The sequence below is a fragment of the Pelophylax lessonae genome (genome assembly GCF_965119305.1).
Source record: "Pelophylax lessonae genome assembly, chromosome: 1".
Taxonomy (NCBI): Eukaryota; Metazoa; Chordata; class Amphibia; order Anura; family Ranidae; genus Pelophylax; species Pelophylax lessonae.
In genome coordinates this window covers 138965724-138991699 of record NC_138768.1, presented here as the reverse complement: position 1 = coordinate 138991699, position 25976 = coordinate 138965724, and the positions used below count along the sequence as shown (strand labels likewise).

Sequence of the window (25976 nt, the reverse complement as noted above, 5' to 3'; positions counted from 1 at the left end):
TAAAAATTCCACCAGAAAAAATATATAAGTGAATGGATGAGTGCAATAAACAGGTATAAGGATTTTCGGTTGCAATCACCAGTGTGCCCACTAGGTGTCGCACCTCTCATACAACCTGCTTTGTAGTATATTCAGTGGGACAAAAGTAATATTTCGGGGTGTCTCCGATGTAATCCTCTCTTGATTTCTCAGAAACAAAAAGAGAGAAGGGAGAGAAGGGGAACCCCTTGGTGTAGTAAGAATGGCAATCGGGAATAAGCGAAGGTAGTGACTCACGGTTATAGCTGTCCACGATCAGTGATAGAGGAAGCCGGGAGGCTTCCGCGTTCCGCGGCCCTGGCTCCGAAAAACCGGAAGTGACGTAATCACGTATGACTCCACCCTACGCGTTTCGTCAGAGGACGTCTGCTGGAGCAGCCTACAACCTGCCTCAGGCTGAACAGACTATGGAATACAGGCACACTGTCAGGAAGTAGATTTCAATGGTAACATGACAGAACTTTTAACCTCTTTGGTCAGCCAGAAAACTGACCACACTGAGATGAATGTGCTCTCATGCCTAGCGTGGTCAGTTTGAAACAGGAAGACTGTCAGGATTACCAGATATTTCACACAAAGGAAGAAATACACAGAACAGGATTATTTTTAACACAAGTACATGTACAACAGACACATATCAGGAACATGAAATTATGGGGTAACATATTCTTTAAAGCGGATGTAAAGGCAGGTTTTGACCTTACTGCATTCTATGCAAAAGGGTAAAAAACTTTCTGCATGTAGCTTCCCCCACAGCCCCTCTAAATACATACCAGAGCTCCATTTCGATCCAGCGATATGCATGAGAGCTGAGGCTCTCCTGGGCCTCTCGCACCTCATTGGCTCAGATACAGTAGCAGAAGCCATTGGCTCCCAATGCTGTCAATTAGAGCCAGTGAGGAGGAGCGGGGAAGGGGCCAAGTCCCACTCTGCATGTCTTATAACACAGAGAGCTAGCTCGGGAGCAAGCATGTAGGAGTGCTCCCATAGCAAGCCGCTTGATGGTGAGGGTGGAGCCAGGGGAGCTGGTGGGGGACCTCAGAAGAAGAGGATCAAGGCTGCACAGAGCAAGTAAGCATAAGTCCGGCCATAGAAGGTGCAAATTTTCTGCAACCACGGATTACAGGAAAGAAATTTGCACAATTCCCCCATCAACACAGAGAGTATTGACAGGGGAATATCTCCTGCTGAGCAATTGTTTATGATGGGGGGGGGGGGGAGCAGGAAAAAACTGTGACTTTTGCTACCTGGTATAGCAGCCGCTAGCAATAATCGCAAGCAAATTCAGCAGGCTGGTTGTTCCCAAGTAGATCGATCGATCCACTTGGTATATTCAGCCAGTTTAGCAGATTCGAACCGTCCTATGGCTGGCCTAATATGTTTGGTATTTTAGGAAAGAAAAGAAAACCCAAGGCTTTACAATCACTTTAAGTCCAAGAAATTCATCCAGTTCTTGTTAAAATGACCTTACTGATCTGGTCATTACTTCCCTAACTCTAAACTAAAAGCAGAGGTAGAATGCACAAATAATAAATCTCTGTAATAATTATTGCTTTATTTAGGGCCCTATGTGCAGTGAATAGCTTTATTTGCATCTGGTCAACACCAGTCACTACCAATTGTTTTCTATGTGCCCTCTTTACACCACAATGCTGGTATGAAGGGTGGTGCAGAAAAATGCAAGCATGCTGGATTTTTCCACAGTGCAACTGATGGCACCACAGGTCATAGGTCAGAGTTAAAAAGAAACAAAAAATGTAAATAGTGTGATGCGCTGAAACAGCTCACCACATTGCCTCTCACCACCTGGCAAAATGGACACCAGCCCAATGGAGCGTTTTAACATGTAGAGAGTGTAGAGGCTCTAAATGCATTTTAAATGCAAACAGTGTTAGTACCTTATATTATATGGAGGCACTGCACGCTGTCAGCTCATTATGTATCAGTTAAACTAAAAAACAGCATAACTGGCCAGTATACTGAATGCAAAATGTATATAAATTAAACGTTTATAGAAAGAATTTAATTGTTGAAAAAAACAGAAGATAAAGCAAAAAAGAGTGAGAGGCTGTATAAAAAAAAAAAATATATATATATATATGTCAGGGAAAGACAATTTACATGATTACATCCTTTTCAAAGAAGGCATAAAGGATGACAAAGCGCAAATTGGGAATAAATTCTTTATGTAGATATTTGAAAAAAAATATTAACTTGAAAAATATTAATATTAATGTTTTTAACGTTTCTTTTTTTATACAGCCTCCCACAGTTTTATGCTTTATACTCTGTTTTTTTCGCAAAAAATAAAGTTCTTTCTATATACTTTTGATTTGTATACAGCACAGGTTTGTTCCTCCATTGTTCGTCTTTTTCTGATGTTCAATATGGTGTTATATATATTTTGCATAAGCTATACTGGCCAGTTATGCTGTTTTTCAGCTTGTTTATGTGTATTGGCTGCTAAGTAGGAGGGGGATTGTCCCACAGTGTATATCTTTGTGTACACTGTACGGGAGTGTAAAGCTCTGTTTTCATTGTATTGTGAATGTCAGGGCCTGTTTTCAACAAGGTCCACCTGGGCGGTAACCTTGTGGGCGAAAACTGTGTAAAAGTCTGTTTCTTGTTCAATAAAGTTGAGTTATACTTCATCCTCAATCTAGAGTCCTGTCTCTCATTGGGGGAATATGCTACAAGGGATTGCTATGTCCTTCATACTCCCTTGGATAATCTTTTTGTAAGAGCTTAATCCTGCTGCACTCTCTGGGGAAAGAGAGGTTCACTCACGGGAACCTGGAGCCTTTTCGTAGGTCCAGGGTGGGTAAGAGACAGCGAGACCCTAACCAAGCTGCGGCGGTTTGTGGGGTCTGAAGTGGTTACAGTGTCTGGTGGAGTGCTTGGAGCCCTCAGGAAGCACTAGGAGCATCCGTCAACAGAGGTGCCCGGTCGGGGTGCCGGTTGATCCGTTACATCCATGATCTAACGTTAACTTATCTAGCCCTGTAAAGAAGAAATCAGTATACATACCTTTTTTGAAGCTGTTCTGACCTGGTCTCCAGCGGTGGAAGCTCTGCAGAGGACACAGCCAACAACAGCTGTGAAATGAATGGGGAGTGACGTCACCCATAGACTTACTATGGGCCTTCCGTTGTCGGCTGTGTCCTCTGGACCCGCCTCCACAGCAAGGCCACGGTTGACAGCTCAGCGTGTAATTGGGTCGGATCGGCTTTAAAAAAGTAATGTATACTGATTTCTTCTTTACAAGGCTAGATAGGTTAGTGTTAGATCATGGAGGTCTAGATGTAGGGATTTTAGTGTTAGGGTGGACTTCTACTTCAACCACAAGCTTTGCTTAATCAGCGACTCATTATGTATAATAACTAGAGTCACGTTCCACGATCCCACTCATGTGACTAAGCCCCACAGGCGGGCCATAATGCATCAGGGGTGTGGTCTCAGGATGACCTGAGGCTGAATCTGTCTCTCTATTTGATACACACTGAGCTGATGGGGTGCGGCGCCTCCATATAGTATACCTCTCTAGGCTGCTGGGATGAGCATTTTAGAGGCTAGCACCGACGTTGGGTGTGGATCATTTGAACGGCATCTTATGCCAATTAGAGCGGCACTCCAAAAAATTTCATACAAGTCACAGTGAGTGTTAGTACCTTATTGTGACTTGGCATCAGCCTTTTGCAGTCCCTGTATAGCAGTGATCAGTTAAAAAAGGAAGAAGCGGCACGGGGAACAAGTCAGTGTTCCTTGTCAGTGTGCTGACAAGGAACATGACTGCACTGCTTCTCCTTACACTGTCCATTTACAGGTTTGAGCAAGCACAGGGCATCCTGGTCTCAGAGGAAGTGAATTGAATTAGACTGGCCATCTGTTCGAAGACATAATGTGGAGGAAAAGAAGTACTGTGGGAAACAGCTCTGGATTGAAGCTAAATATTTTGTCAAAAGCTGTTTTCTCTTTAATGGCCCATTAATTGTTAAGCAGCTGGAGTTCTGCTTTAGGTGCATTTCACAGCTTAGAGGGAACCAACCCTTTGCCCATCGTAGCTCTGCTGGGGATGTTGGGGTGGCAGGAGATTGCAGGAAAGCAAAGTACTAACTGCTTACGGTCCCCTTCTTGTAAAGTAATTCTGTTACTTTGCGCAGCATTGCATGTTATGGCTGAGCTTGCAGCGGTTTCAAGATTTTATTTTGTGTGGTAGAAGTGTGAGAGAAATTAGCTTGATGTAAATAAAATCAATGTGGGAAAATATTTTGAAAACTTTGTATTTCTTGGAATTTTACATGTATACATGTGCAGACAGATTTGCAAATTTCATATGTGGGCTCTGCTTCCAGTGCTAAACACTTTACTGTGCACTTTAGAGTGCAAGCCAAGAAAGTTGACAAGGAAATCCATGCATCTCCTGCATGGCCGCTCTCCTATTCCTTTTGAACTAAAATGTACATAGCGCTCCCGCTAGTGGCTAATTTACAAAATAATATATTTATTATAATAGGAGAATGGGATAGAATGGAAAAAGAAACTTGTATTATGAAAGTCAAATCAGTAACAAAATTAGGTGGAATACTGCTATAAAAACTTAAAAGTGTGCTTTATAAAAAATATACTATATTATCCCTTAAAAAGGAAGTGGATTATATTACATTTGCCAATAATTACCCCCCCTAAAAAGACATACAACAATAGGACAACTGCTTGCTGCATCCTGAAATGCATTTGATGATCCAATTTCTCTTATGTATGCATCAGAGAAAATCAATATAAAACAATCTTATAGTCTCGGGGGTGTAAATGGAAAAGTCAGCCGGCCATGAACTGTTTTAGGAGTTCAAAGGAAAACCTGTAGTATTTCCTGTTTTAATTTGTGTTTACAGAGTGCTCAGTACAGCTTCTGTGAACAGAGGACGGGTGGACTTATAAATCATCCACCCATCCTCCATTCTTAGATATGTTTTATTCATAGAAGCTGTAATACGGCTTCAATGAATAGAGCAGCTAGGCAGAAAGGGTGGGCATAGTCGGGTTCTCTTGATGAGCGCCTGTGACAGCCCCTTAGTTATATTAACCCCTGCCACACTGGACAATTATGATGGCAGGGGTGGAGGGCATAGACAGAAGAGGATTTCTACTAGAAGAAGCGGAATCAGCACAAGGGACACATTCTACTAACTGTAAGATAGGTCCCTGATTTTTCTGTTTTTAATTTTAGCTACACTTCAAATGATAGCAGATCTGCATTGATCTGTGTACTTTATATATGATTGATATTCAGCTTTGAGATTTTTAACTGGTTGTACTTGAGCTTACAAAGCCAATGTGTCATTTCACAATTTTGCATTTGAATATTTCATAAAATGTTTTTCGGCACCTTTAAAAAGGAAAAAAAAATATTGTAGGAATCACATTACTTTCAGTATTTATTATTTCTAATATTGTTATTAGTATTATAACATTTCTTATTTTAAAAGCACAGCATTTTTTGCAATAAGGAAGGTTTGACCCTAGAAAAGATGTAATACAGCCCGCTATATAGGTACCACCGGTCCTTTCACACGGAGCGGACCTTTTTTGATCTGCTCCGGCACTTTTTTTTTTTTTTTTTACGGACACGGATGACACTTGTGTCATTCTGTCCGTGTTTCCGTTTATCATCCCATCCGTTTGCGGATGATAAACAGAGATAATGTATGTCAATGGGATTGCGGATGTAAGCGGATGACACTGCTGACATCCGTTTTTGCGTCCCTTCCATTTTTTTAAAAAGAAGAAAAATAGGGTTCTCTTCCATTCGAAAAAACTGAACTGATCGGAAAGGACGCAAATCGGATGTCAGCGGATGACATCCGCAATCCAATTGACATGCATTATGTCCGTTTTTCTTCCACAAAAAAATGGGAGGAAAAACGGACATACAGACCACCCGTGTGAAAGGACCAGTCCAATTTTTTTATTTAATTTCATTTTAGCATGCTTGCTTATTGTGTGAAGACACGGACAGAGCATTGCTATCCTATAAGAGGAAGTACCTTGATTTTGACTTTCATAGCAGGATCACTAGGTATCATTTTAATTAAAGCTGCAAACTTAAAAATTGTGAAAATTATTTTTGAAATCACATTGACATGTTAAAGCTTATATAGCATTTTAATGAATGGGTTTACATATAACTCAATTTAAAGTTAAGCATTCTGTAGCATTTTCCTGTACATTAATAATTTATTCAGTGACAGGTTAAAACAAAAAAAATGCAGTGTTTAAATATATTCCTTTGCTGAAGACATTGTAAGAATAGCAAAAAAGGAATTTGTAAAGAAACATAACTTCACACTTACTCATGTATGTATGTACTCAAGCATACACAATATAAAAAAGCCTATTTGATTGGCTTTGACATCTCTTGCAGTACTTCTAGACCAGAATTATTTGCTTACTGTATATGTCTCCATTGATGTATATCCTCCATATATCACCGCACTTACTATAGATTTATTATTTTCTGAGCTGAGTCCATTTAATTTGATGGATAACTTGTTGCTGACATTGCTGTGTATCCTGACCTCTGATAATTGCCGGCTGCTCTGACCTTGTGTTTGTCCACAGGCTTTCCTATTGTTTGCTGATTCTCTGTTCTGGTCCCTGTCTATTGACTGCCACTGCACAGGATGTGCAAATAAATTATAGTTAGGGCTACTTTTGTCAAGATGAGAATTTCTCTGTCTCCCAACTAATACTGTTTACGCTAATTTGCTTTACAAGCTTCCCATATCTTGTATTAAATTTGGACAACACTGAGTGGAAAAGCATAAGGAAATTCATTTTTAATTTGAATCCCAGTTTTGGGCATAATGAAAAAAAATCTAAAGTTTAAGCTAGTTTTTTTCTAGATTGTAAGCTCTAACGAGCAGGGCCCTCTAGTTCCTCCTGTTCTGAACTGTATTGTAACTATACTGTCTTTCCCCACATTGTAAAGCGCTGCGCAAACTGTTGGCGCTATATAAATCCTGTATAATAATAATAATTAAGCTACACAGAAGTTGATTTAACATTTTTTTTTAAATAAACCCTATATGTCCATAATATATGTGTATTTGCAATGTCAAAATGAAAATAAAAAAATATATAGTGTCAGAAGCTTAAAGTGAACTTGTAATAATACAAATAAGATAAAAACTGCAGTGGCTGATTTTGTTTTCAGACTTCACTTTACATTATTAGGCAGGAAAGCAAGGCAGTTTATGACAGATCTGGAGTGTTCAAAAAAAAAAAAAAAAAAAAAAACAAGGTAGCAATGGCAGCTCCCATATTTCTATATTCCCATGTTCCTTTTAAAGTCTGTCTGTATTAAATGTGTACATATTTTCTCATTTTGAAAAGAATTCTAAAGGATTAGAAGACCTGTTGGATTTTTACTGCTATCTGGACTCTGGACTTTGTTTTAGAGAGATTTCCCCTCACTTCCTGTCACCAGACAGGAAGCAAGGTACTATCTGTAACATAGACACAGACAGAAATAAAATCTAATGGGGGTTCTAGTCTTCCCATACGCTATTAAAGAAAAAGCATTTTTATTTCTTTCTTTGTTGCTGTCGGAAAGTTCTCCTCACTTCCTGTCTGTTAAAACATTGTCAGCAGGATTGGATGTGAGGGAAAATCTATTTAATAAACCCCAAGTATCAGTGAAGTGCTGACAGGGGTTCTAATTTTTCCCTGCTCAATCCAAAACAAGGAAAAAAGGTTTGGGCTAGACATGCAGATTAAGTCACTGGTACATAAAGTAGCATCACCCATAGATGTGTGCACATTTATTAACCTTCCAGTGGGAGACAGCAATCCTAACATGCAAAAGCAAGTTTTACTAGAAAGCTGTTATCTAGTCCAAGGCCTTTCCAAGCTTGTTTAATGCTTAATGATTAGTTAATATGGTCAACCCTAGAAATGTTGCAAAGCAGTCTATTCATGTCTCAGCATTTTTAGGAGATTTGCTATCCTTCATGATGCTGCATGCTTCAGGGGATATTTCATATATCTGCCAATCCCATATTGTTAAACCCTGCCTCTATACCAAGGGTGACACCAGGTATAGGGTTAGGTCCTCCCAAAACACACATGAGGGCAAAGTAAATAAACTAGCTTTCATGTTGACAGAAGGTAGGAATGACACTTTTTTTGTCTGTAAATCCACTGAATTTCCCAGTAGAGTGCCAAAGCCAAGGTAAATGTATAGAGAAACACCTCTTCTGCAAAGTATTACATATAAATCAATGCAAAATAAATATGTCCCAGTGCTATATTTAAAATGCATATCCCTTTGTACACAAGCAAAGTTAAAAAAAATTATATTACAGGAATGCTTTTGGAAATACAGTGGCTGAATTTCCTGTCCCAGCCTGAAAGGCTCCAAAAACATTATATTATATGTACATTTATGGATATAATACACAAAAAAACCCAAACGTGGCCATTTTAAGACATCTCAAATGTATATATGAATTGTGCAAAATATAAGCAATTCTTCAACCAATAAATATCAATGTCTACCATGACAAATTATGAATTGAAGTATAAATGTGCAGCAAGAATTTATTCAAACGAATACATTTATTAATTTATTTATTAACAAATAAATTTATTCAGCACTCAAACGAGTGCTGTCCCATGAAGATCTGCTGGACAATATAAAAACTAATATAGAGCTTTTTTACAGTACAGAGAATTGGCTCACAAATACGGATTTTTCTTATCCTTCATTTGTCTATAACCCCAAGATAAACACAGCTGTGTGTATGGGTCATGTACACATTTTATCCTGTAGTACTTATGAAAGGACACCATGTAATATGCTTCCATCTGTAACAGAAGATCGATCCTGCTATTGGAAGTAGTTGCCTGCAAGGATGTATTTGTCATTTGAATCAGATAATGTGTGCCATTTACTTAATAACACTTGGAAGAAAACATTGATTTTTCTTCTTTCCCCATTTTACAGCCCAAATCTTTTTGCACAAAGGTTCATTTAATGATAGCTCCCGAATTGATTTCTTTCCAAAAACTCTTATCTGTGCAAATCAATTATGATTGATGTATAAGTACTGTTATTTCAGGTTGAACCCTAGAAAAAAGGTTATCTCACAAAAGTGAGTACACCCCTCAAATTTTTGTAAATTTTATTATATCTTTTCATGTGACAACACAGAAGAAATGACACTTTGCTACAATGTAAAGTAGTAAGTGTACAGCTTGTATAACAGTGTAAATTTGCTGTCCCCTCAAAATAACTCAACACACAGCCATTAATGTCTAAACCGCTGGCAACAAAAGTGAGTGCACCCCTGAGTGAAAATGTCCACATTGGGCCAAAAGTGTCAATATTTTGTGTGGCCACCATTATTTGCCAGCACTGCCTTAACCCTCTTGGACATAGAGTTCCCCAGAGCTTCCCAGGTTGCCACTGGAGTCCTCTTCCACTCCTTCATGACAACATCACGGAGCTTGTGGATGTTAGACACCTTTCACTACTACACCTTCCGTTTGAGGATCCCCCACAGATGCTTAATAGGGTTTAGGTCTGGAGACATGCTTGGCCAGTCCATCACCTTTCCCTCAGCTTCTTTAGCAAGGCAGTGGTCGTCTTGGAGATGTGTTTGGGGTCGTTATCATGTTGGAATACTGCCCTGCGGCCCAGTCGCCGAAGGGAGGGGATCATGCTCTGCATCAGTATGTCACAGTACATGTTGGCATTCATGGTTCCCTCAATGAACTGTAGCTCCTCAGTGCCAGCAGCACTCATGCAGCCCCAGATTATGACACTCCCACCATCATAATTGACTGTAGGCAACACACATTTATCTTTGCACTCCTCACCTGGTTGCCGTTATACACGCTTGACACCATCTGAACCAAATCATTTTATCTTGGTCTCATCAGACCACAGGACATGTTTCCAGTAATCCATGTCCTTAGTCTGTTTGTCTTCAGAAAACTGTTTGCAGGCTTTCTTGTGCATCAGCTTTAGAAGAGGCTTCTTTCTGGGACGACAGCCATGCAGACCAGTTTGATGCAGTGTGCGGCGTATGGTCTGAGCACTAACAGGCTGACCCCCCCACCCCTTCCATCTCTGCAGCAATGCTGGCAGCACTCCTATGTCTATTTCCCACTGGATATGATGCTGAGCACGTGCACTCAAGTTCTTTGGTCGACCACGGTGAGGCCTGTTCTGAGTGTAACCTGTCCTGGTAAACCACTGTATGGTTTTGGCCACCGTGCCACATATTATGTTGAATAAAGGAAACAAGATGATTGTTACTCATCTGTGCTCATGTTAAGTTACAAGGACTTTTAAGGGAGTGATGAAATCAAAACGAAACTGTCTCTGACAGTAATTGGCCTGTGTAACCTATTGCCACTAGGAGCGTGGAGGGATTCTGCTTATAAAGAGAGCTTTTCATTTGACCTATAGGCCTCATTCTTTGTTCATCCATGACCAGCAGCCTGTACAAATCAGTGACAGGCTGACAGATGCTGCAGCTGTACGCATGTAACCGCACATGCAAACTTATTTTTGGAAGATGTGATAGAATAGGACAAGCGAATACCTTCTACTTTAAAAAGAGTTTACTGTACTACAAACTGATTAGAGTTTTCAAATGCTCTAATCCCTTCTCACCATAACCTATATAGTTATTCTTTCCCATTGGGCCCCAAGTCAATTGCCTTCAAAGACATGGTTTCCATAGACTATGCTGACGATGGCCAAATAGCCTGGAACATCTGTTTTGGCTAGGAAAAAGTGTAGTTAGATAGTGCCTGTTCTTTTCAATTTTCAGGGGAAGAAAGCTGGTGCCTCTTGAGAGAGAGGGGGTGGCGGTTAATATTTTCCTGGTGTAATAAGGTGGGAATGGTGGGAGGGTTCTTTTCCTCCGGGGTAAATCTGATCTGGTGCACCAGGCTTGTTCCTGGTTGAAGGCAGGAGTCTATGTTCTAAAGCCTTTCTGGTAGGAATGGGCTGCATTTGTCTAGCCAGGGGCTGGGAAGCGCACAGATCTCCCAGTGATGTGCCCCCCGGGGGTGGCATCCCAGGGTTGCCGGAAAATCAATATGGGTATGGGACCCCATTATATGTTTACTGATCATCTCACTGACTGCTTTTCTTACACACACCTTTTGAGCAGGCCTTTATACAAGCCATAAGATCTGCCTTGTGTATCAGCACTTGGCACTTTTTTATTTTTTTCACTTATTTATCACAGTCACTTGCGCTACATGCGTGGTTTGTTGTTTTTATTCACAAAGATGCAGAATATCAAGGCCTGCCCTGATGTCATGGGGGGGAGGGGGGGTCCTGTGGCCTTTGTGTCTTTTGCCCCTCCCCACTCTTCAGTGGTGGATCAACTTTGGCTAGTTCCTAAAGAGCTGGCTTTGGCCTAAGTAGATGATGACGTACCTTGCCCCTGTCCGAAGCCTTGCACCCACCCAGGGTAAGGGTTTCAGAGTTAAAGACCTTTTTTCTTCTGAGGTTTGACCATTTCTGTGCTCTCTGCACACTTTTTGTGTGCTGTGATTTCATGGTTTACTTTCCTGTTCACAAGGGGTTTGACTAAGCATTGCACTGTGGAAGAAAAGAAAAAAAAAACTGTATGTAACTTGGAATAAATGGATGTATAATGTTCGGGTATGTTTGCACTATACACCAGCATTTCTGAATGTGCATCCGACCAGAGGGGCAAAAAGCAATGATGTGCATGGCTGAAGGTTTTACTGTGCTGCTCAGGCAACTCTGGTTAGCTCAAACTACTGGTCTTCATTTACTCTTCTATAGGATTTAAGTGTCTTGAAGTAAAACAAATAAAAGATGAGTGCTGATTTTTGCTTTAGGTTTTTCCATTTTGTGTGTTGTTGTCTCACAGAAACATTGGTAAGCCTAATAGTGAGACCATTCCAGGTTCTATATGTGGCACCCTCCCAGGTAGGTGCTAGGCAAAGCATACGTATGTGTGACCCTGTTCTGCTTATCAGAAGGGTCTGATCTGTTAGTTAGCCTGTCAAATGCTTCCAGGTGTGACCAGTTGAGTCTGGGCAGTCTCCCCACTGTATCCAATGAGGGACCTTGTTGGGCAGTGGAGGAAACCTGGCCAATAGCACACCAGGGTTTACGACTGTCCCAGTGGGTGGGCATTGCTGCAATGTATCCTGGGTTTGGGAATAAATCCGAAGAGGACATGTGACAGGGTGTCTTTTGGCGGGAACAAAGTCCCAGGAGGAGGTGGACGGCTGTCTCTCCTCCTGCTGATGTGAGGAATGTGGCCCAGGCAGTTGGCCTAGGGACCAAGGGTTGAGCTGGGCTGCAGAAGGATCCAGTGTGCTTACCAAGTGGAGCTGCTGGGCAGACTACTTCTGGAAAAACAGTATTGTAAGTACTCAAGAATTTGCCCAGGGGTCTGCCTAAGAGAGGGGACCACTCCAGAGGGGTCAAGGGGATCCAGAAGTCAGCTAAGCCAGAGTGATACAGTAAAGGGGGTGCCAAGTTTTTAAGCCCTGAAGATTAGGGGGTAAAGGGGGTGCCAGGAAGGGCCCTGAAGTTGCTCAGCAGTGCAGTCTACTATAAAGGACAGTTACCTCAGGAAAGAAGTGCTTAGTAAGGCAAAGTAAAGTAGGCGGCCTAGCAGTGACTAGCTCAAACAGCATTAACCAGCGCCAGTCAGAGTTAACCAGCATCAAGCAGCATTTTTCTATATCGTCCCAGCCTATTGTGCATAGCTCCCTTTAATTGGAGTATCCCATTCACCCCTATCCAAGTTCCTAATAAAACATAAAAACCAAAGAAACTGGACTGGTCCTTGTCTGAGGTAAAAACACTTGGAAACATGTCAGAATGTTCTACTGTTGCTAATGGTAACCCAGGGGAACCCCCACACAGCAGCTCCCATGGGAGTAGTGCTACATATATAACTTGTGTAAGGTTCTTTACATGCTTCTAACATTGTAATATTCCTATATTAAGAGTACTGAAAATGAAATGTATGCCAATATCATTACACACGAGTTTAAATTTTATAATTAATCTTTCTTTTATGTTTTTGACAGGTCAAAAAATTCTTCACCACAGAAGCGATGTCTTAGAAACTGTAGTTTTAATTAATCCTTCAGATGAAGCTGTCAGTACAGAAGTAAGTTATTTGCCTTTTTATAATTGCCTGTTTATTATTTAGACAAGCACCCTGGTTTAATTAAAAAAAATGAAGATTGTTTTAAAGTGATTCAATTCCTTGATATACAGGACCTGATGTGTTTGCACTCAAATGACCTCCTGCATCATTCTCTTTGATAATGTTTATTTAGGAAAACAGGGTAAAAGCTGGGCATATACTGTTTTGGCCAGTTTATCAGGAACTCGCTTTGTAGGGTGCCTTGTCCGCCCCCTCCCACTTGGCATCTTTTGAAGGAAATTTAAGGAGCTCGGCAGACCTGTGTAGGTTTGTGACAGATTTTAGAGTAGAAATGTGGAAAATCAAAAAAAATATACATATTTCTAAGGCAAGAGCATCAGTCCGATGCTGTAGCTGTTCCCCTGCTGGTTGATTGCTCAGTTTTTGGTCTTCACCGTCAGTCACTAGCTCTCTGCTCTTCCCCTCCAGCGCTCACTGGAGCACCGGGAAGTGGGAGGGTGGGAGCAGCTGGCTCAGGCTCTCAGTGGTGCATTAAGAGGCTGAGCAGGCTGCCGGTCAGGAATCTGGGTGGATCCTGACCTGAAAGCTAGGATCCTTTCAGAGCCTGGGATTGGCTCTGTGACTTCACCTGACAGCAGGCTTTAACCTGCTTTCAGCTGAATCTAGGTCACATGAGTGCAGAAATAAATGCACTTCTGTCACACAGAAGAGAGGCATGATCAAAAAAAGCTTTGGCCATACTTCTCTTTTTATTATTTATAAAGAAGCAGGTCACTACAGCAGTACACGATATACAACACAGTTGGCATGCAAACATGTAATCAAACCAAGATTCCTTTGACACATCAATAAGTATATGTAACAGGAGGATTCAACTGAATAGCAAAGGCTACCTTAAATGGGATTTTTATCATTTGGAGTACTTATACACTCTATCTCCCCTGGCAGTTTGTTTGTAAGGAAAGTAAGTCTAACGTGGGTGACAAAGTGGAAACGGGATAGGAACGGTAAACAAAGGGTCGTTTTGAGGCCTTGGGGTGGTAAAGAGGGGAAAGGAGTGGGAGGGGGACAGGGATGAAAGGTTTGGGTGTATCCATTGTTTCATCCAGCTTTTTTTCATTTTTGCAGCAGTGTGACAGATCTAATTAAAAGGGAAAGGTCGGGTTTTTACTGCATTGTTATGTACTGTTTGGGGGATTAGCATTTCTATTTGTCCTGGTGACCAGTGTCGCCAAGAGTAAAAGAAAATACCAAATTTTGAGTGGTCACCTGAACAGGAATAGAGAAAATAAATCTTCCAATGGGGATACTGGTTGTGGTGAGAAGCAGAAATGGTCCTCACATTGGAGGGATTTCCTCTCACTTTCTGTTGTGGTTATAAGACAGGAAGTGAAGGTAAATCGCGTCAAGGTGACACAGATGGCAAAAAATAAAAAACAGGGGTTTTAACCCTCCCTTACTCCCTCCAAAAGGAAAAAAAAAGTTTTGTCTTCAGTTCTATTTTAAAGTAACCCGTGCCATTTCTTTTGCAATCCTATCTAACAGTGCCTGTGCATAGCAGTTGTTGTAAGCTCTTTGTTGCTCCATCTCTTATGGCACAGCTCTCTAGCAATTCATAGACAGCAGCTGTAAAAACTCTGTGTAAAAAAATCAACTTTACCTTCAGAAGTGTTATGTTAATGAAGTCCGACCTAATATTATGACATCGCCTTTTCTTTTCCCATTAGCTTGAATTAATTATTTTTCCTATTTGATTTTTTGTCAGTAAAAGGTTTGCCTAAAAGCGAAGTTTTTTTTTTTAATAAATCATACTTGCCTAAGTGGATGCACCATTGGTCCGATTCTGCCTCTGTCCCCCACTGACTCTAAGACTGAGAACTAAGGGATCAAACACTGCTGACTGGTGCACTAGCCTGTGGAGAGGGCGGGAGCAGCTGGCTCAGGCTCTCAGCAGCTAGCTGAGAGGCTGAGCCAGATGCTGGTTCAGGCATCTGGGTGGATCCTGACCATATTGTCGCAATCTTTCCCCTGGACCGGCTCTGTGACGTCAGCTGACAGCGGGCTTTGGCCTGCTGTCTGCTGAAAACTGGTCACAGGAGTGCAGAACAGACTTGGCTGTACTTCTCCTTTAAAAGCAAGCCTGTTCTTTGTCCTGAGCAGACAGCAGTGACCAGCTCTCTGCTCAGGAAGGTGTTTGACCGCTTGGTTCCCATTGTTAAAGCCGGCGGGGGATAGGTGCAGCATCGAACCAATGCTGGATCCACCTAGGTAAGTAGGATTCTTAAAAAAAAAAAAAAAAACATGCTTCTCTTTTAAATTCCTTAAATTAATAAAACATATACTGTATATTTAGATCTAATATAAAAGTTGAAGCAATGATACATGAACACATTCCATATTAATGCTGCAGCAGATGTTAGTGACATAGTGAGGAAACAAATATTCTTTTTATGATACTACAATAACATTCACTTTCATCTTTCCTTACAGGTGCGATTGATGATCACAGATGCTGCAAGACACAAACTTTTAGTGTTAACCGGACAGTGTTTTGAAAACACAGGTGAACTTATCCTTCAGTCTGGATCTTTTTCTTTCCAAAATTTCATTGAGATCTTCACAGATCAAGAGGTAAGACGTATCATCTGACTGATAGAACAGCATTTGTATGTCTAGATCATGGGATCATTCTCTTTTCATGTGCTTTATTGTGAGCCAGAAGTAAATCAATAGCATGACAAAGAGCATATGCAAGCGACAGCACCCAACAAAACAACCAATAACAAATTTCTTAACTGACAGCAATCATTTCAAATATGATCATGTACTATGGGTTACTGTTTGCATTTCCATTGTTCTTTTGCTCTTTGCATTGCCTTAGCAAGTAAGACTAAATACATTTTTTAATATTTTATTGTATGCATTAGTGTAAACGAGCTCAGGCCTTATATAGCAATACTGCCTTACAGGAGAGTACATATTCCACTTAGATAAACCACCTAGATACCTGCTGCAATTGTTTTAGTTATGATTAAAACTGAAGGAAGAATCGAATTTCTGCTAAGATGATTAGTTGTTTATACCACTTATGGTACAGTATTATTATTACAATAGAATCCTAGGTTGAAATTATAGGAAAATGCAGAAACAACAGCCATTATGGTTCAGATGTTTTATCATTCAGTGGAATAGTTAAGTAAGCATTTCCTGCCCAGAAAAAAAATGCATGAAATCTAAACAAATGCTTTGGTTTATTAATAAGAAAGAGCTTTCATATCCAGCCTGCAATATTTAGTAGTCAAAGGGGTATTTACTTGATTGTCCCACTTGCCTTCCCCATGGCTCATTGTCATTTTTACTTTCTTAGTACTGAACCAAATAGTCTAATGGTAGAAAGTGAGTTAAACGTACCTAACATTTCCTATATGTTTTCCCCTAATACCAGATTGGTGAACTATTGAGCAATACACACCCTGCAAACAAAGCAAGTCTTACACTCTACTGTCCTGAAGAAGGACACTGGAAGGATTCCAATTTGGACCGACACAATCTTCAAGACTTCATAAACATCAAACTTAATTCCTCATCAGTTTTGCCTGAAATGGAAGGACTTTCTGAATTCACAGAATACCTTTCAGAGTCAGTAGAAATACCATCACCTTTTGATATCTTAGAACCACCAACATCCGGAGGCTTCTTGAAGCTTTCAAAGCCATGCTGTTATATATTCCCTGGGGGTAGGGGAGATTCTGCTTTGTTTGCAGTGAACGGATTTAATATGCTTGTTAATGGTGGGTCTGAAAGAAAATCTTGCTTCTGGAAACTCATTAGACATTTAGACAGAGTGGATTCTATATTGCTTACACATATTGGAGATGACAACTTGCCAGGTATTAACAGTATGCTTCAAAGAAAGATGGCTGAACTGGAAGAGGAACAGTCTCAAGGGTCAACAACTAACAGTGACTGGATGAAAAACCTAATCTCTCCAGACCTTGGGGTTGTGTTTCTCAATGTACCAGATAATCTGAAAAACCCAGAACCAAATTTTAAAGTTAGAAGAAGCATAGAGGAAGCTTGCTCTACACTTCAGTACCTAAATAAACTCTCCATGAGGCCGGAACCTCTATTCAGAAATGTAGGAAATGCAACTGAACCCATTATTTTATTTCAGAAAATGGGTGTAGGAAAACTTGAGATGTATGTACTGAACCCAGTAAAAGGTAGTAAAGAAAACCAGTATTTCATGCAGCAGTGGTCAGGTAGCAATAACGATAAAGCTGGCCTAGTGCTTCCAAATGGTCAGGAGGTTGAGATCCCAGTTAATTACTTAACATCAATTTCTTCCCTTATCGTATGGCATCCATCAAACCCTTTAGAAAAAATAGTTCGAGTTTTGTTTCCAGGAAATACAACCCAATACCAGATACTCGAAGGACTTGAAAAGCTTAAACATCTAGACTTTCTGAAACAGCCTGTGATAACACAGAAGGATCTAAGTGACTATATATCAAGCCCTGCTGTAAAACAGACAAAGATAAAGCAGAGAGCAGAAAGCAAGGAGAGCTTAAAAATGTCCTCAAAAGCAACATCCAGTAAACCAAATAAAAAAGAATCTAAAGAAGAGCCAGCTGACATAGTCAAAAGCCAACCTGATCAATCAGAAAAAGTGGAGAGCAAGGACAAAACTTTAGTGAAAAAGGCTCAGAAGATTGAGCCAAAGTCCTCTTCAGAGAAAAATGCTGTGAACAAGGAAGAATCAATAATTAAGCCAGAAATAGCAGAGAAACAGAAAACAGATGTGAAACCCAAAGCTGTTAAAGAAAAAGCAGTGAAAAAAGAAGTAAAGGCAAAACCCGAAGAAGTAAAAAAAGAAACCACAAAGAAAGAAGAAAAAATAACAGTTAAACACAAAAAGGAAATTAAAGAAGACAAACTAAAGAAAGATGTAAAGGAAGAAAAACCTAAAAAAGAGGTTAAAGAAGATAAATCAAAAAAAGAGGATAAACCTAAAAAAGAGGCCAAAAAAGAGATCAAAAAGGAAGAGAAACATGAAATGAAAAAAGAAGTGAAAAAAGAAACGACTCAGAAAGAAGTGAAAAAAGAAGTAAAAAAAGAAGATAAAGAAAAAAAGGAAGATAAAGATGCCAAAAAAGAGGTTAAAAGGCCTGCTAAAGAGTCAAAGAAAACAACAGCAACTCCATCAGATGCTAAAAAGCCTGCCATTAAGGCAAAGGCTCAAAAGAAAGAAGAATCCGTGACTAAAGAATCAGCAGCTCCAGCCAAGTCAAAGGAAAAAACAAAGGTAAATAAGAAAGTAGCTGAGAAGAAGTCCTTGGCAGCTGCAGGGGCAGCTGCTGCCACTGCAGCTGTAGCAGCAACAGCTTCTGTTGCTGCTTCAGCTATAGCAACTGGAAATATAAAAGATATGGTGGCAGAAAGATCCCTCATGTCATCTCCTGAAGATTTAACAAAAGACTTTGAAGAGCTTCAGAATGAAGAAGTCATCATAAATGAAGAACTGAAATCCCACCTTCAGGCTCTGTCTCCCACAGATGAACCTGTCATAGTACAGACTGAATTATACACCATCAAGAATGAAAACACTAAGAGTGATCAACCCGCAGACTCGCCAGATGAAGGAATAACTACAATGGAAGGTGAATGTGAGCAGACTCCAGAAGAACTGGAGGTAATAGAGAAACACAGGACTGGTGAAATTGACAAGTTTGAAGATGAAGGAACTGGTTTGGAGGAATCATCAGAAGCTGGTGATTATGAAGAAAAAGCTGAGACAGAAGAAGTTGAAGAACAAATGGAAGATATCGAAGAAAGAGCTTCACTGGTAGAACATCATACTGGTGAGTTTGCTGAAACTGATGAAACTGAGGAAGAGGTTGAAAGTGATAAATTTATGTATTTGAAGAGTAAACATGAAGACATGATTGATTCTGAGACAGCAGAAGAACAAGCCGAAGAAGACATTGATGAAAGTGCTGAAAAGGTTGAAGCTGATGAAACAGAGGAAGAGGTAGAGGAAGACAAAACAGATGATGCAAAGGATGATGAAGAAACTGAAAAGCTAGAAGCTGAAGACCATTATCTAACATCTATAAAAGACAAGTCAGAAATGGTTAGTGACACTGAAGATAAGTATATTCTGTCTTCAACACCATCCAAGACCTCTGAGCCCCAATCCCCAGCTGTTGAACCCGGGGCTTCAATTCATGATGAAACTTTACCTGGTGGCTCTGAAAGCGAAGCAACTGCATCCGATGAAGAAAATCGAGAAGATCAGCCGGAGGAATTTACTGCCACCTCTGGATTCACTCATTCAACTATTGAAATATCTAGCGAACCAACACCAATGGATGACATGTCAACACCCAGAGATGTAATGAGTGATGAAACAAATAATGAAGAAAGTGAGTCTCCATCTCAGGAATATGTCAATATTACTAAATATGAGGCCAGCTTGTATTCCCAGGAGTATGACAGAACTAGAGTGTCTCCACTGCCTGAAGGTTTGAATGGGTTATCTGATGTGTCCAAAACAGATGCTACTGATGGCAAAGAATACAATGCTTCAGCTTCTACTATCTCACCTCCATCCTCTTTGGAGGAAGACAAATTTTCCAAGTCAGCACTGAGGGATGCATATACTCATGGACACATTGATGTGAAAGGTTCCACAAATCTTGAAATTCAGGATGATTATGAGTTGGAAGAAAAATTAAGTCCAAGTAAAAGTCCTGCTCCTCCTTCACCAATATCTAAAACACCTTTAAGTGAGCGTAGTGTTAATTTTGATCTTACTCCAAATGAAATAAAAACATCAGATCTTGGTATGCTACCACCTTTACATGACCATGAACAAGATATAACTGAACAGTGTCCTTCCCCAGATGATAAAACTCTTGAAGTAGCTTCTCCTTCTCAATCTGCCGCTGGAAGTGCTGGGCACACACCTTACTATCAGTCACCGACCGACGAAAAAGCTTCAAACCTACCACCAGAAACATTGGAAAAGACATCTGTGCCTATTGTCTTTGAATTTTCTGATCCCAAAGAAAGGAGTGAAAGTCCCAAAATAAGTCCTATGGATGAGCCAGTGCCAGATTCGGAATCCCCAATAGAGAAAGTATTATCTCCATTGCGCAGCCCACCATTGATAGGATCAGAGACAACCTATGACAGATTTTTAACTACTAATACTAAATCATCATCTGGTCATGGAAGCACTGTTGATGAGCATTCCTCTTCTCAGATTAGTCCTGTATCTGAAATGCTGTCTGATGCCATTTCTCAGGAATATGGTGAAAAGAGTGAACTTTTCTCTAGTAAATTATTTGGTGTAGAGACAAATACTTATAATGGCAAGCATGCACCATCCCATGTACTGGATGGTGGAAAGCTTTCAGGAGATGTTTCTCCCACTCAAATAAACACCAATCCATTTATCTCATTTAAGGAGGACACAAAAATGTCAATTTCTGAGGGCACTGCATCTGATAAGTCTGCCACACCTGTAGATGAAGTTGTGGCAGAAGATACATATTCCCACATTGAAGGCGTTGCTTCAGTTTCTACAGCCTCTGTTGCTACTAGTTCATTCCCAGAACCAACCACTGATGATGTATCTCCTTCACTTCATGCTGAAGTTGGATCACCTCATTCCACTGAAGTAGATGACTCCTTATCAGTTTCAGTTGTTCAGACTCCCACAACATTTCAAGAAACAGAAATATCACCATCTCGAGAGGAATGTCCCCGTCCAATGTCAATATCTCCCCCAGATTTCTCACCTAGAACAGGAAAATCCTCAGTATCACTGCAAGAGCAGCGCTCCCCAGAACAGTCAACTATGGAATTCAGTCAGGAATCACCAGAGCAATCATTTGCAATGGATTTTAGCAGGCAATCACCAGAGCATCCTGCAGTTGCCTCCAGCATGCTTCACATATCAGAAAATGGACCAACTGAAGTTGATTACAGCCCCTCTGACCATCATGACACTTATTTTGGCAATAAGAGTTCAGTGGATAATGATTTTTATGCTGTAGAAAAAAATCAACAACCAGCTGCTGAAGCTCATATGGAGGGTTCTCCATCAACTTCCTCTGAACACTCACAGACTTCTTCTCCTTTAAAAGAAGAGGATTCTTTAAAAGATGTGATTCAAAATTGTGACATGCCCTTGTATTCTCCACCAATACTTGAGCAAGACTATTTTAAGGATGATAAGTTCTCCCCTGGAGCAGATGTTTCTCCATTAACTCCAACGCCCTCTTTACTAAGACAGTCCCCAGGCTCAACAGATCCTACACAGAAGATACATTTGAGTGATCATAGTTCAGAAGCCCTATTATTAGAAGCTGGGGCTGATGAACAAGAAAGCTTTCAAACAAGAGCTTTAAATTCAGTAGTTAAGGAACCCACAATTCTCCATAATACAAACCCCTTTGCTTATGCAGCAGAACTTGATGGCAGAGACCATTTAGATGATGCTTATGGCTTTTCTAGTGACACAAATGACCGATTTTCTGCCTCAGACAAATCACCTTTTTCTGAGCACAGACAAGAGGTTGACCTTTGTCTTGTGACTGCCTGTGAATATAAGCACCCAAAGACAGAACTGTCACCTTCTTTCATTAACCCAAATCCTTTAGAATGGTTTGCAAGTGAGGAACAAGAACAGGAAAAACCCTTAACTCAACTTGGAGGAGGTCAGCCTCCTTCAGGAGGAAAACAGAAATCCCGCCAGTGTGACGAAACACCCCCCACATCTGTAAGTGAGTCAGCCCCATCCCAGACAGACTCTGATGTTCCACCTGAAACAGAAGAATGTCCTTCTATAACAGCAGATGCAAACATAGATTCTGAAGATGAATCTGAGACTATTCCAACTGATAAAACTGTAACTTATAAACACATAGATCCTCCTCCTATTCCAATGCAAGATCCAAGCCCATCTCCAAGGCACCCTGATGTATCAATGATGGACCCAGAGACTCTTCCTGTAGACCAGAGCTTAGGCAAACCTATGAAAAAGGATATTAAGGAAAAAGGAAAAACCAAGAAAGTCGGAAGCAAAACAAAATCATCTTCTCCAGCTAGGAAAAGTGATAGCAAATCAAAAACTTCAGCAGCCTCGCCGAAACCTGGGACTATCAAGGAAACCATGGAGAAGAGTGCAAAGACTGCAACCCCCAGAAAGAAAGACTCAATAGAGAAAGGTCCAAAGGTTGCCCCAAACCAAGATCTCAAGTCATCAAAGGGAGAAGAAAAAGATAAAGAGACCAAGAATGCTACAAATATAAATACTACAAAATCATCTAAAACTGGAACTACAGGTACAGTATTTAAATTGTATGTTATGCATTATTTAAAGGCAATCTATTCCTTTTTTATATAAAAAATATCCTCCTGCGCTAAAATCCAAAATATATGAATTCAATGGGGTTGGTTTACTAAAGGCAAATTGACTCTGCAAGAGCAGTTGCCCCAGAGCTTAGTAAATGAGCAGATGCTCTGATGACTTCCATCACCCAATTATGTGCAAGAAAAAAATGCTGTTTTTTTTTTTCATTGCATGTGATTAGGTATTTTTTGCAAAGTGAAGCTTTACCTCATTTACTAAGCTCTGGAGCAATTGCATTTACAGAGTGCAACCGCACTTTACAAAGTGCAAAGTCTAGTTTCCTTTACAGTGGTCCTCAACCCTGGCCTACAGGGCCCACTAACAGGCCAGATTTTAGGTATTACCTTGGGGAGATGCAGACTAGAGTACTGCAATCACTGAGCAGCAAATGATATCACCTGGGATGTATTTCAGTTATCTTGAAAATCTGGCCTGTTAGTGGGCCCTGTAGGCCAGGCTTGAGGACCACTGCTTTAGTAGGTCAACTTCAATGAGTTTGAGCTGTGCCAACACTTTTTGTGATATTCTAACACAAATAAATCAACCAGACAGACAAAAAAGAAATGCAGCACTCACTAGTGTTGAAAATGTAATATTTACTCAATAAACCAAAAATCACCTTTGTGAAAAACACACATCGGTGCCAACACACCACAATATTAAATGACATTTTATAAAATTCCTCCTTCAATATTGTATGATACTGCCCCTGTTTTAAATGTGACCCAAAAGTATGCAATGTGCTCTTCAGTGCTCTTGGTGGTGGTTCTACGTGACCCCTGCATGGAAAATATTGACACACACCACCACCTCAGGGTTCCTTTCAAAATTTATAAACAAGATGAATTCTCACTTTAAATGGTGGGACCTGGTTATCATAGGCGCATACTGTTCCTCTCCCCTGAGAGGCACCAACTGAACTCCTCCACACCCCAAAAGGTCCTATTTCCCTTTCCTTTAAAAATGGCTGTAATATCACCATTCCATCTCCTCCACACCACAGGTAGTCACAAATATATTCTCCAAATATAAAATGAAAACAAATAGTGCTCTCCATTTAAAACCTTTATTTAGGATAAAAATATAATAGATACACTCACATTAAAAGGTACAAAAGACCTGTGTGCAAGAATAAAAACTCATCCAGAGCCTGCCTCTTTCTCCCACAATGTAGTCAGCAGTACTCTTAGCACTTACTAGGTGCAATGTATTGACATCATCAAGCTCCACCCAACATGCTTCATTATTAAGATTTTGTCACAGGGCTTCCTTTTCTTATAAAACTGATGTTATAAGACAGGGCAGAAAAGTAACCTTAAGTGCATTTTTCATTTTCCTTGTGTAGCACCCTGCTAGATAGGTGCCAGGAAAAAGCCTAGTTTTTGGCTCTGCCTGCTCATCAGGAGAGTCTGATTGTTAGTTTTGCCTGTTGCATGTGTCCATGTGTGATTCACTTGGTCTGAGGGAGTGTCCCCACTCTATCCAATAGGGGAGCCTGTTGGACATTGAAGGAAACCCAGCCAGTGACACACAGGCTTTTGTGACAGTCCCAGTGGGAGGGCACAACCGCAGTGCATCCTGGGATTGATCATAAAAGCCGGGGGCACATGTGACAGGGCGTCTTGGGATGGAAAGCCAGGTCCTAGGAGGAGGGTGATGGCTGTCTCTCCTGTCAGAGTGGAAAGCGGTCACAGGCGGTCAGCCTAGGGGACCAGAAGTGTGAGGCTGGGCTGTGACGTCCAGTGGGAACTGACAGTGGAGCAGTGGCAGAGATTATTGCGAAAAACAGTGTCCGTGAGTACCAGGGATCTTGCCAGGGGTCTGCCCAGGAAGGGGACCACTCCAGTGAGGGTCAGTGGACAAGAGCCAGCATACACAGGGAGTAAGAAAGGGGGTGCCAAGTTAGACCCTGAAGAGCAACTCAATTCATAGTTCACCTTTTGAAATCTTCACCTCAGTGGTAAAGTGAAGCAGTGGCCTTGCCGCATACACCACAGATAGTTGCCCTCAAGCTTGTGCATAGTTACTAGTTGGAGTATACCACTCATCCCTTCTCCCATCCCAATTCAAAATAAAACACAAAAAAATGAATCCCTTGGATTATTCATTGACTGAGCCAAGGACTTAAAGCTTAAGTTTAACTGTCTGTTGCCATGGGTAACCGAGGGGAATCCATTCTCAGCAGCTCCCAAGAGGTCAGTGCTACACTTGCATGTGATTTGGTATTCTTTATTAAAGCAGAGTTCCAGCCTCACACACTCACCTGTCCAACGGTCCAGCGATGCGGCCACCCGAAGCCTCGCTCTTCTCCCTCTCTGCTCTGCGGCGCCGGCATCACTGCTGTGGGCACCCGGCTGTGACAGTTTGCAGCTTCACAGCCGGGTACGCACTGCGCATGCGCGAGTTGCGCTATGCGTCGTGATTGGCTGGCAATCGTCTGGGACCTCTGACATGTCCCAGAAGATTGCAGGGAGGGAGGGGAGAGGAGAACTTCTGCTCAGGGCGCTCCGAGCGGAAGTGGGAGCGGGTACCTGTCAAAACTAGGTACCCGCTCCCCCCCCCCCAAAAAAAATGACATGCCAAATGTGGCATGTCAAGGGGTTAGAACTACCTAAAGCGGAAGTTCCACTTTTGGGTGGAACTCCGCTTTTATTAAGTGATTTTTTCCCCTTGTTTCACCTAATTCACTAAGATTAGTAAAAATGCACTTTAAGAATAAACATGCCCTACTCTTTTAGTAAATCCAATCCACCATGTTTATGCCTTCTGCACTTCTGTGCGCATCCATAATATTTGCCCCTTATACTAGTAGGTTTTAATTATTTTAAATGTTTTGCCATGGTACACATAAAAAAAAAAAAAAATCATAATTTACTGGGAAGTATGTTTTATAAGCGGTTCTCCAAAGAGCAAGCACAATCCTAATTCCAAAAAGGTTGGGACACTGTGTAAAATCTACATAAAACAGAATGCAGTGGTATGCAGATATAATAAACCTATATTTTATTCTCAATTGAAAACATGTCAGATGTTTACACTGAGAAAATGTACCATTGTGAGAAAAAAATAAGGTCATTTTTTAATTAATGGCAGCAACACATCTCAAAAAAGTTGGGATGAGGCAAAGTTTACCACAGTGTAGCATCCCCTCTTCTTTTATCAACACTGTCAATTGCTGGGAACTGAGGAGACCAGTTACTGGAGTTTTGGGAGTAGAATGTTGTCCCATTCTTGCCTGATAAGGTTCTAACTGCTCAGCAGCCCTGGATTGTCTTTGTTGTATTTTTTTTTTAAGAATATTTTCAATTGGTGAAAGGTATGGACTGCAGTCAGGC

General features: G+C 40.9%; 1 protein-coding gene across 1 annotated transcript in view; it reads left to right on the top strand.

Annotated features, from left to right (window-relative positions):
* The window catches only part of MAP1B (microtubule associated protein 1B), a 107690-nt gene that overhangs the window by 69933 nt on the left and 11781 nt on the right, over positions 1–25976 (top strand). Inside the window, exons 3-5 of the mRNA XM_082257325.1 lie at positions 13138–13220; positions 15711–15851; positions 16666–22573. Of these exons, the coding sequence (XP_082113451.1) occupies positions 13138–13220; positions 15711–15851; positions 16666–22573 (6132 nt within the window). The remainder of the gene's footprint in view (positions 1–13137; positions 13221–15710; positions 15852–16665; positions 22574–25976) is intronic.